At 36.3% G+C, this 12,221-nt stretch overlaps 3 protein-coding genes across 4 annotated transcripts in view; 1 reads left to right on the top strand and 2 right to left on the bottom strand.

Moving 5' to 3' along the window:
- LOC139951485 (histidine ammonia-lyase-like) overlaps positions 1-1,394 on the bottom strand; it is a 32,739-nt gene extending 31,345 nt beyond the window's left edge. The window contains exon 1 of the mRNA XM_071950396.1: positions 819-1,394. Within this exon, the coding sequence (XP_071806497.1) occupies positions 819-1,053 (235 nt within the window). The 5' untranslated portion in view covers positions 1,054-1,394. The remainder of the gene's footprint in view (positions 1-818) is intronic.
- A 156-nt stretch (positions 1,395-1,550) lies between these two features.
- The window catches only part of LOC139933934 (major facilitator superfamily domain-containing protein 3-like), a 63,825-nt gene continuing 53,154 nt past the window's right edge, over positions 1,551-12,221 (top strand). The window contains exons 1-2 of one of the 2 annotated variants that reach the window (XM_071928173.1): positions 1,551-1,597; positions 2,508-2,665. The gene's annotated coding sequence lies outside the window, so the exon portion shown is untranslated. The other variant, XM_071928175.1, reaches the window with a different exon arrangement.
- On the bottom strand, positions 2,659-12,130 carry LOC139933935 (histidine ammonia-lyase-like). Its single transcript, XM_071928176.1, has 10 exons — positions 12,033-12,130; positions 11,197-11,335; positions 10,783-10,863; positions 10,369-10,434; positions 9,820-9,898; positions 9,314-9,400; positions 7,443-7,577; positions 6,700-6,808; positions 5,674-5,743; positions 2,659-4,645 (listed from the first exon to the last, which is right to left on the bottom strand). Exons 2-10 carry the CDS (start codon positions 11,317-11,319, stop codon positions 4,505-4,507), a joined length of 891 nt encoding a protein of 296 aa, XP_071784277.1. The 5' UTR covers positions 11,320-11,335; positions 12,033-12,130; the 3' UTR covers positions 2,659-4,504.

Genomic DNA, 12,221 nt, shown 5'->3' with positions numbered 1-12,221 from the left:
AATTGCATGGTTTTCCTTTTACGTCGCGAACTAACACGGTTGGCCATTTAGGAGTCAAAAATTTTACTCCCATAAATGGCCGACCGTGTTAGTCGACCAGGTAAAAAGAAGACCAGGCAATTTCGAGGCATACTTGTGTAGATCATTGTATTCTGCTTTTACAAAATCTTTCTACTCATATTCATAATGCATTTTATAACAAACAGTTACAGCACGCTTTTCTAAGACCAACTCAACCGATCCAAGGCAACGTGCTCCTTTAAACTCAAGTTATTACCTGCCTCCTTATCTTTGGCCTACTTTTTATTTAAATTATCATGTGATAGAAATTTCACATCTACTTGTTTAAAAACTATCATGTCAGCGAAAAATTAATTAACATGGCCCAGGTGTCTACCCCAATTGCCTGCACAAGTTTTAATTTTTTTTGCTGACCCTGACAGCCAGACAATGTTTTATCCACCTGCACAAGCACCTACCGGGACATGATACACCAGGCATGATTTTTTGGCCTCGGGAAAACAAAAAGTAGAAACAATGATCAATAGAGTGGCCGACTTAAATGGCCTATGCATGGTGTAGGCTTTAACAGACTTTTTAAGGCTATTTTAGTAACACTTTTTCAGATTTTATTTAACAAAATCAACTCCCCCAATATCGCTGTCAGTCTCAATTCAAAACATTTGTAATGACAAATAAACCTTCCTAGTTTAGACCACAACAGAACAAAAACCTTTTATAAAGTTTTACTTTTTATTATTATAAAGAAACCAACCCAAACTCAATACGTCCTTCGTTATCAAAAAGAAAATACTCACCCGTGACCAAAAACCCTCCATCCTCCACGAGATCTTCAACAAGATCCTCTGGAAACAGCAGGCTTCCTCCTGGGGGCTTGCGAACCTCCACCACGGCGTCCGTGTTCTTGTTATCGTACCCCTTCATCGAGCGGTACCGGGACAAGGCCGTTTCCCCAATATTCTTGACGGTGAAGCCCGCTGATTTGACTGGAATAAGTAGCCATTCTTCACGCACTCGTACGTTGACCTTCATCTTTGAATCGCGAAAGGATTTTCTTGGGAAGTTGTAATTGTATACTGCAGTTTGAACGTAGTTTGTTATCTCTGTTCAGTCTGATAATTCTATGAATTCATCACGATAACAACAACGACCAAATTCTGTTGTGAAAAACAAGTCCTGTTGTTTTGCCACACTCTCAAAACGCCCAACAAAACACCGCGGTCAACAAGACTCAAGCGGACAAGGGGCACACAACTCAAATGAGCAACAACAAAATGTCGGCTTGATTGAAGAAAAGCTCGTGGTACGTGACGGAAAACTGCATCGTGCATCGTCGGAGCATCGACCTCCAAAACCACACGTAGTAGGCAAACATAAACAGTGTTGGAGACTGCGCGCTGTGTGTGTGGCGGCAGGCGTGACAGGGGTGTGACCTAAAGAATGATTTTCATTGGCTGTAGACACAATGTTGACCTAGAGTCCTAGACACAATAAATTGACACGTTTTTTTCCAAATGGTAGAGGGCGCGCTAAACTGAAAAGAAATCACTTCAGTCTGGTACATTGGAGGAAAGTGGTAAGAATGAATGATTATTATCGTTTCTCATTCTGTGCTGAACTTGTATCAACGAGTTTTGGCAGGATTTGATATTTATGTATTATTTATTACAGTTGTAGATAAACGACTTTTGAACAGTTAGTTAGTACAAAAAATAAATGCAAAAGTCAATTTGTCAATATTTTTACAAAATTACAATGAATCAGTAGCCATTGAATCATTGGATGGCACTGGAATTATACAGGAACTGGATCTAAATGGGTCAGAAGCTTTTAATTAATTTTTTTAATTTATACAATTTTGTCTTTATATTTTCATAATGCGAATTCTTTTTCTTTGTAGGGCCTATTGTTTTTTATATTGAGTATTGAATTGAATTCAATTGAATCAAATTTGCAATAAATGTATGCGAATGCATAGTACTATGTTTATGTACTCAATATAAAAAAACAATAGGCCCTACAAAAAAAAAGAATTCGCATTATGAAACACATGTGTGTAAAATTAAATGGTAAATTATTGTAAATAAAATATTGTGCCCCAAATCCAAATATTTTGTATTGAATGTTCAGGAATGGATATTTTTACCATGGCCCCAGCGACGTACAATCATCTGAAATGTTGTTTTGCCAGCAGATCAGACGTACGAAAGTAGTACTCCTACGAACTATGGTTCGTTCCGCTATCGCCTCCACGAACCGATAACGGAACGAACCTCATAGATCTAGGAATATGTAAGTGTAGCAATCTCTTGTCTTTGATGCATATGCCTGTATAACAAAATGAGTTGACAGTACATGTATATCTTATTTTGCAAGGAATTTTTTTTGATCACTGCTGTGTAGCACAGTGGAACAAGCTCAGGTTAAACCCTAATACATTCAAATCCTGCTGATGTGCTGATGTATTGTGTTCTTAATATCAATAGTCGGGATAATCGTGACCCTCGATCACAAACTTCAGCAGCAAAGCTATGATTGAAAGAAGCCGAGGATGACTGGTTTTCATTTTTACCGCTTTGTCAACAGTAAGATTCTGTGCCTGCTACTCTTGTACTTTGTCCAAGGAATTCCTTATGGCTTCCAGGTAAATATCACATTCACTTTCATTTCAATTGGTATCTTGCAGGCTCCTATAGTTTATCTACCGTTCAAACTTGCTGTGGATGATATTGAATGGTCGGACAGTAGGAGGGTTGACTGTGATGTGTAGATCAAAATATGAATGATAAGGGGTTTGAAAAAAGAAAAATTTACTAGAGTGGGACTGGAACCAGTTACCTCCGGATTAACGTGCCGGCGCTCTACCAACTGATTGGATTTGTAGTGGATTTTACAGTTAGTGGTGGAGCTTTACAGTTAATATAATAATTCTAAATTAAACATTTTAACAGCAAAAGCTTAAACAACAACAATTCACTGAAATGTTGCGCACAAAAAAAAAAAAATTTTGTTTTTCTCTTTCTCAAATAAGTTCTTGAGATTGCCCTTCCAGCACAATTTTCTTATTTGGTCAACTAGTGTAACAATAAGAAAACATTATTATGCAATATCAGTTTATTCATTTTGACGTTTGAAGTAGCTTTATTTCCATGGTTTACCACTTCCATGAATAAAAAGGTATAACAAAACTAAGAAAGTAAACAAGCGGCACAAAGAATTGTTCTCTTAAAATATCATGTGTTTCAAAAACACTTAAAAATAAAAATCCTGGAAAACCGTGGAGAAACCTTTGAGGCAGTAATATACGCTTTAAAAAATATCGGAGAAATATAAACAAACAAATTGTAATAAAAAATATAGAGGATTACAGATTACAAAAAAATAAAAACTACTCTTTACAACTGAGTATTGCAAGACTATGGCATTGTTGAAAGTGCCATTGTTGAAAGTTACAACAAACAATGCACTTATTCAATTTGGTTTTACCCTTACACCGATGTGTGCTAGCACTGTATACTCAATACTTTCCCGAGTTCTACTAAAAAACAACACAGGCATATTACTCGGGTGGGATTCAAACCCACGACCCTTGCAATTCTAGAGCAGTGTCTTACCAACTAGACCACCGAGACTGCTTGGTAGCTAGAGGCAGTTCCAATCCTTTATTTTAGCAGAGGGTACCGCATTTATGAATCAATGCACTTATTTCAGATCATTTAACACCAGAACAAAACGGAGTGTCCTTGTTTGTTAAAAATGATCAGTGTTAAGACAAATAACACTATTTCAGTAAAAAAAAAAAAAAAATGAAAACAAAAATAACAATGCAAAAGTTTCAGGCTATCCCGCCTTACTGTTTTCTAAATTGTTTCTTTCGGATGCTCTGCTGTGTGTCGCGGCTGAGTGGTATAAAGAGCACCAGACTCAAGCTCTAGTATTTCTGATCGGCAGAGTGTAGGTTTGAGTCCCTGTGGCACTTGTGTCCTTAAGCAAGATTCTTTACCATTATTGCTTTGTCTTTCAAATGGAAAATTAAGCCAAAGGGGCCGCTATACTAGGAAGGATTAGTAGTACTTGAGTAAAAGAACCAATAATACTTATCAAGGAATAGCAGGGGTTTAACCCCAGTGTTTCTGGTTCCCATAGCAAGCGCCCTTGTTTACAGGTCTCCCCGGGTTTGCAAGCTATAGTGCTTAAAGGCAGTGAACACTATTTTTAATTACTCAAAATAATTATCGGCATAAAACCTCATTTGGTAACAAGTAATGGGGAGAGGTTGATAGTTTAAAACATTGTGAGAAACGGCTCCCTCTGAAGTAACGTAGTTTCCGTGAAAGAAGGTCTCGAAATCAAGCATCTCGAAATCAAGCATCTGAAAGCACACAACTTTGTGTGATAAGGGTGTTTTTTTCTTTCATTATTATCTCGCAACTTTGACGACCAATTGAACTCAAATTTTCACAGGTTCACTCTGGTTTGCGCCTTAGTACTCTCGTTTGCGCTTGGGCTTGCGGGGTGTAGAGGTCCCTGATCCCAAGACGCTAGCTGTTGGCGACTGGACGCTGACGTCTTTCAGATGCTCAGTATGATAGTGATCCATGTAAGGCTTCACCGCATTCCATATCTAGAAATTTAATTCAATATGATGTTTATTCCATTCTCCATTGGAGAATAGTTCAAAATGAGAATTTAGAAAGGTAACAACATCAGAAGTGCGTATGATTATACAGAATGTATGTATTGTTAAAGCAAAGAATAAACAAACAATTAGGAAATAACTATGTACAAGAGAAGAGCGAGAGCATGAGGCTGTTTGAGTAAGCCGAGGCTCGTAGAAAACAGCCTTTATACAGACAAACAAACAAACAAACAAACAAACAAACAAACAAACAAACAAACAAACAGCGAATCACAAAACAATTAGTACAAGACACACGAGACGAACAATGACATTACAAAAAATGCTGACAATGACATTACAAAAAATGCTGACGACAAAATAAAAAGAATTAAGGTACCAGGCTAACTGAAGACAACAAATACACAAAATACACAAAATAAATGATGCACCAATTAATTAGGGTGTCTTGGGGGAGAGGGGTTGCTTGTTACTTGGAGGAAATTATCATAGATTTTATCTAGTTGCCAGTTCAGTATTGGAGTCAATAAACACAGAAGCAGAGAGTGGACGGTGTTTAGGATATGGATGAGGATCATTTTATAAGTAACCATAATTGATTGGTTATAAACTACAGAAAATTAAGTATTGTTTGAAGCTTTGCATATGGTATGGAGAAATATGAAAAAACTATAAATAAATTGTAAACTTGCGGGTACAACCATGTGTAAATCTCATTTATGGAAGTGTCGGCTCTGAGAAGTGCCGGTTTTCAGAGCCAACACTCCCACAAAAGAGATTTACACATGGTTGTACCCGCAAGTTTACTACTTATTTATAGTTTCTTCATACAAAAATATTACAAAAATACATCACATAAACTAAAAACCCCAATAATTAACTTATTCAACAAAATAAAATAAAACATTAACATTAAAAAAGGCTAGTGATATTACAAGATAAAATAGATCCTTTACTAACAAATACCAGAAAAAAGGTAGGGTTGCTTTTTCAAAGAGGAAAATTTGGTTTACCTTTTGGTCCTGCAGCAGCTTTGTTGCAATATCAATGTCAGGAGCCATGTAACGATCCTTATCCCAAGGCCTGGGGGGGGGGGATAAAATAACGTATTAAAACCAACTTATATTTCATATTTTAATTTATTTCATTTCTTGGGCAGATAAATAGTAAATGAACATTTAAAGATGCAACATGAGCAATTAGAACGAGATCAAGGGAAAGTGGGAAAACAGGGGGGCCTGTAAGAAATACCCTCTTAGCAAAGAAGAGAACCAATGCATAGGCCAGGAATCGAACCAGGGTACACAGTGGTAAGCAGTTGGTGCTTTACACACTAGAGTGCCTCATAGCATTGAAACTAATTAATACAAAGACAGCGCTGTATTCATGTTGACAAACTCAAGGGCGCTGATCAAAAACTAAGCAGGTACAATTGTATTGATAAATTAAAATAAACAGGAACTGAACAATAACAATAGGAGTATCAATATCAATTCTTTAAAATGTTTAAAGGCAGTGGACACTATTGGTAATTACTCAAAATAATTATTAACATAAAACCTTACTTGGTGACGAGTAACGGGGAGAGGTTGACAGTATAAAACATTGTGAGAAATGGCTCCCTCTGAAGTGACATAGTTGTCGAGAAAGAAGTAATTTTCCACGAATTTGATTTTGAGACCTCAGATTTAGAATTTGAGGTCTCGAAATCGACCATCTAAAAGCACACAACTTCGTGTGACAAGGGTGCTTTTTTCTTTCGTTGTTATCTCGCAACTTTGACGACCAATTGAGCTCCAATTTTCACAGGTTTGTTATTTTATACATAGGTTGAGATACACCAAGTGAGAAGACTGGTCTTTGACAATTACCAACAGTGTCCATTGTCTTTAACACATTAATACACAAATGGATCAAAATAGTGATTATCAAATAGCCCACACCTTGAAGTGGCTTTCAGACTTTGTGTGTCTGGAAAAAAAGAAGAAAAAAAAGAAAAAATGCTGATTAACAACAGCGAAAGAAAAAAACAAACTTACGCAACGACTTCTCGGACTAGTTTGTAGACTTCCTCTAGAGGAGCAGTCGTCTTTAACGGGCGGAGAAACTCAATACCCTGGCATGCTGCCAACAACTCTATTGCTAGAACTAGAAATGAAAGCAAAATATTTTTTAAGACTAAAAACCCAATACGAAATGAAAGACTTGCTGCTGTTAAATGTGATAATTAGTAATAAAATAAATTCTGGTTGTTAAGCCAAGGACTCACAGAAAAGCAAACTTTTATTTCTGGTATATTTATTATCAACACATTAAAATTAAAACAGGTGGCTAAAATGGCCAAAATCAAACTTAATCACTATAGCAAAGAACCTCATGGAGAGAAGACAATTAAATGAAGGAAGTTTCAGTTATATAGATGTGGGAGAAAAAAACCTAGAGACTTATTCCAGGAACCCAAAAAACTTTTCTTTAGGTAGAGAATGAAACCCCAAACCGCCCCTGGTGGGAGTCGAATCAGGCTCCTATAGGTGGGAACGTAAGGGAAGATACCACTGCTCTAACCCAACCGCCCAAACTGGCCGGAATTGTTTTTCATCTAATGCCTGGTTCATTCTTCCTGCGAATGCGAAGCAAAATTTCTCTGCGACAGTTCGCAGGAGTTGAGCACGTTTCAACTGATGCAAATTATTCGTTGCGAATTTGGACGTAAATTTTTTATTCACTTTCGCATTCGCAGAAAGTATGAACCAGGTTTAAAATGGACTGTCTTTATAGTCACCTTGCTCAACATGTTCCACAACTTGCAGACATTTCCTTGCCGAGAATCCACCCATGCTGACATGATCTTCCTGATTAGCGCTGGTTGGGAGTGAATCCACCGAGGCTGGGTGGGTCAACACCTTATTCTCAGACACTGAGAGTAAAAAAATAATTGGTTTTATTTGGTTTGATTTTTTTTTATAGACTTGATTTGATTTAATCTAAATTAATTGATGACAAAATGTTGCTTCAAAGAGACTACGCCAAATTAGACTAGAGCGCCGGCACGTTAATCCGGAGGTCGTTGGTTCGAATCCCACTCTAGTCAATTCTTTGTTCAACCTCAAAATCATTTACAAATTTACCCAGTCAGTTTCCCTTGTGGTTTATATTTGATATCTGAAACAAAAAGTCGCGTCCCCTTAAGGTGATCCCCTGTCTGCCGCTTCCCAGGTTGTATCGTAGTTTGGGTGTGATCCCTGGCTACACGGCAGTTAACGGTTGTATGGCTTCTGACTGGCACCCCCGATCAAAGATATTGACAAAATAGGGACACCGCCAATATAGGGCTAGATAGCTCAGTTGGTAGGACACGTTAATCCGGAGGTCGTTGGTTCGAATCCCACTCTAGTCAATTCTTTGTTCAACTTCAAAATCGTAAAACTAACTGATGAAAAAAAATGTTGTCACAGCTAAGAGTTTTAAGCCAAATTAGACAATGAGCTAATCAACATGAAAAGTAGGCCTAGTCTATGAAAGCTATTCAACAAAACTAAGACAAGAATAATAGTTTCAAAGTCTTATATAGCGCTAGTATCTACCAACAATGTACAAGGCACTTGGTATATAAATCTTTTAGAAAGATAGTTAATTGAAGTTAAGAATTCTGAGACCAATATGGAGCATCTTATAAGGAATGACAAGGTGGTAATATGCCTACTGTTTAACAGTAATACAAAAGTTGTTGCAAGAAAGACAAGAAGATAAACAAAAAAATACAGAAAAAAAGTAACAGGGAAATTTGGAAAGTAAGGAAATATAATACAAATAAGCAGCAGCAATTGTAATAAAGATGATACAAAAAAATTATAATCAAAGATGGGAATAGTACGAAAAGAACAGTGCAATAAAATAAAAATATATTTTGTAGTTTTATAATACATCTGACATAATTATATAATATATATGCAATTGACAGTTTCTCAGGCAAAAACAATGATACTTTTCAGGCTTTTTAATAAAAAAATTGCTGATTTTTCTGAGGGGAAAAATCTAAAATCAGAAATAATATCAAGTCTGGTTTCTTCAAACTCTCCTGATGATTTTGCCAAGCCCTTGTGTTTTCGCTGCCACGACACAGCAATAGCGGCGTGACCACAGGCAGCGCGCAGCACTTGCGTGCTTGGATCAGTCTATAGAACAATCTAGGCGTTGCTTAAATTATTAAAGGCACTGGACACTACTGGTAATTACTAAAAATAATTGTTTGCATAAAAACTTACTTGGTAACAAACAATGGAGAGCTATTGATAGTATAGAACATTGTGAGAAACGGATCTCTTTGAAGTAAACTAGTTTTTGAGAAAGAAGTAAAACATTTCAATTTGATTTTGAGACCTCAGAATTAGATTTTGAGGTCTCGAAATCAAGCATCTAAAAGCACACAACTTCGTGAGACAGAGTCGTTTTTTATCTCGTTTTTGATACATGTAGGACTTGCACATTATGTATTAGAGTAGATAGATGATAGATAGATCATAGTTTATTACTTTTTACATTCGTGGCCAACGGCCAAATTACAGTAAAAAATTACAATACATACAAAAAAGTTAACATACAAAAATAGTTACATATAAAAATATACAGCAAATTTACAGTAAGTATCCTTACCAAGGGCTGCTGCAGTGCAGTGTGCGATCATGAAACCTGAATTCAGACCACCTTGATCCACAAGAAAAGCTGGCAGCTCACTCAAAGCTAGGAAATAGATATCACATGAATTAACCAAATAAATTTTCAAAAACTCTTCAAAAACAATCATTTAATACAATCTTTCTGTAACACACTCCCTCCGAATTGTTCTTACAATTATCTACACTTCCAGGTGTTATGGCTAACCTTTCAAAGCTAGTAAATAACAGTAAATCTCGGACAATATTGTCCCAAAAAGAAATTTTCTTGCAACTCTGTCATGGTTCACTAAGAAATCATATATGTGGATTTGTGGGGGTAGGATCTTCTGTAAAAACACTGTTCCATGCACCTGTCTGTTTAAATTTGTCTTCTTGTGACTGCCAAGAAAAACGAGAGCAATCGTTGACAAATATTAACTGTCAGACAAAAACTCTTTACATTCCAATAAAAAAGTTCATGTTTCTTAGCTGTTTTATACATACATGGGTTAACCAGTCGTTCAGTTCGTCTTTCGCTGATAGAAGCCAATTCATGGATACCAATTGCAAGGTAGTCCAAAACCTAAAAACAAGCAACAAAATATCACTATAGCAACAGTGAACTTTAAGGAGGGGCTCCAAGTTTAAAATCAGTTTTGTGGTCAACTCTAATAATATATAATAATCAGCATTTATAAGTCGCTCAATCAAGTAAGCTAAATCACAGCACGAAAGTGGAGAAAAAAATTAGTCTCCTTACGATGAGGTGTAAAATATAACTTTACTTGATACTCTTTACACGCCAAGAAATGCAGAAAGATTTATACTTACAAACACAATATTTAAAAATAAGGAATTAGGATTGCCTTGTGCATGTTTTAATTTTAACACATTGCACACTTTGCTTTCGAAAAACGCATGACAGACACATGGTGTACACATGGTGTAACAGATACCAAAATAAATTAACAATTAAAACTTTGTACAATGTGGACTTCATTTTCTCTAAATTCCAAATTCATTGAGCTCTGGGGAAAACATAATGTACTGTACCTTAGCTGGATACTCTCCATGGAAGTTTCCACCTGAAATAGTCTCCTTACGATCTGCAAACACCATCTTCAAGATATTGAGGGTTAAGGACTACACTAAAAATGAAAATATTATAAAGCAGGCCCGTTTAAAAAGAAGACATAAATTGTTGTTGCAACAAAAACGTGTTTAGTGTAGACATGCTAGAGTTATCAGACTTTGGCTTTCAAAGAGAAAATGAATACCTTAGAAATATATATGTGAAGTTTCAAACTTATATGAGCTTGGGAAGTGTGTCTTTGTTTGCGGACACGGGATGAGGAAAAGCAGAAGAAGTAAAAAAATAAAAATAAAAAAAAACCCCAAAACCAAAAGGTGTTCTGGAGCTAAGCTCCCAACACCCAAAAAGTAGATTAAATGAACTATTTAGGATACAGGGTTGTCCGTAGCACTGTTCATCTCTGTGGTCAAGATGCCTTGGACAAAGTCAATGGTGTCGTTGACGATACCATGAACCTACAGATGGGCGACAAAGACTAAAATTATTTTTAAGAAGTAGAACATTTACTTTTGTAACCCAAATACAACATGTGAGGACACCACAAAGATATTAAAACAAAAAAATAACAGCTTAAAACTCCAAATCAAACAAACAAATAAACAAACAAAAGCAAGCCTTTAGTCCTGCAAGTTTCAAAAAATATTTCAGAGAAACACTTCATAAATACCATGTACATAGAGATTGGCAACACAAGCAAAAATAAATTTTGAGTGGAAAGTTTTTTACTGAGCACCATGGACGCATAATTAGGTTCAGTTTAGTTTAAGAGATTTGTTGAGGTGTGTTACCTGTGGACAACAGCGAAGGGTGTAGGCGTCTTGTACCCTATCACAGAAACGATGACTCTCGGATATCTCAGATGGATGGACGTCAGACGCAAGGAGAGAGCGGAGGTTACGGGCTACCTTCATCTGTCCTTTATGTGGTCTGGCGGCATGAATGTCTGGTACCAATAAAGATGACATCAACAATTTAATAATAATAATAATATGATACATTTATTTATAATACAAATTTGATTTCTAAACTTAAACTAGCTGTATAACAAACAGAACCTTCAATTTCTAAGTTTAAAAATGCTGTATAATGCTGGTTTCTAAACATGTACTAGCTGCATAATGCTGGCTGTCAGAACTTGGTTGTATAAATACTTGAGAACTGGCCATATAGTGCTTAGAACCATCAGTGTCTAAACTTGAACTAGCTGAACTGGCTTTTCCATTTAAAGGCACTGGACACTACTGGTAAGTACTCAAAATAATTGTTATCATAAAATCTTACTTTGAAACGAGCAATGGGGAGCTGTTGATAGTATAAAACATTGTGAGAAACGGCTCCCTCTCACTCATATATTGAAATCACTCAAATTTGTGCAATCAGGGTGGTTTTTTCTTTCTCTTGCAACTTCGATGACCAATTGATTCAAAATGTGCACAGATTTATTATTAATGCATATATGTTGGGATACACCAAGTGAGAATACTGGACTTTGACAATTACCAAATGTGTCAACAACAAACTGTATACAATGCTTATAATCTTTGGTTTCTAAATTTGTAATAGACATATATTAGAACCTTCTATTTCAAAATTTGACCTGGCAGTATACTACTTAGAAACCTACGGCTTTCAAATGCAGAATTGGATCCTTTCAGCACATCCAAGGTTAGAGCAGCAACGACATCAGCTTGGCGGGCAATATTGGCAGCTCGTACCACAGCTGTTACAAATATAAACAAAATCATGATCAGTACTCAGGGGTCTGGGGAAAATGTATCTTCTATAAAAATCCATATTTCATCCAATCAGAGAA

The sequence above is a fragment of the Asterias amurensis genome, chromosome 2 (assembly GCF_032118995.1).
Source record: "Asterias amurensis chromosome 2, ASM3211899v1".
NCBI lineage: Eukaryota > Metazoa > Echinodermata > Asteroidea > Forcipulatida > Asteriidae > Asterias > Asterias amurensis.
The sequence above is the reverse complement of the archived record's forward strand: the minus strand, read 5'-3'. Positions and strand labels throughout refer to the sequence as shown.

Bases quoted from the DNA above. Each gene is read 5' to 3' on its own strand.
- LOC139933935 (XM_071928176.1), bottom strand. From the start codon at position 11,319: ATGAAGGTAGCCCGTAACCTCCGCTCTCTCCTTGCGTCTGACGTCCAT. The intron at 6,809-7,442 runs GTGACTATAAAG...TTTCATTTCTAG, and splicing joins TGTGGAACATGTTGAGCAAG to TTCTAGCAATAGAGTTGTTG. The intron at 4,646-5,673 runs GTAAACCAAATT...TTAAATTTCTAG, and splicing joins AGCTGCTGCAGGACCAAAAG to ATATGGAATGCGGTGAAGCC.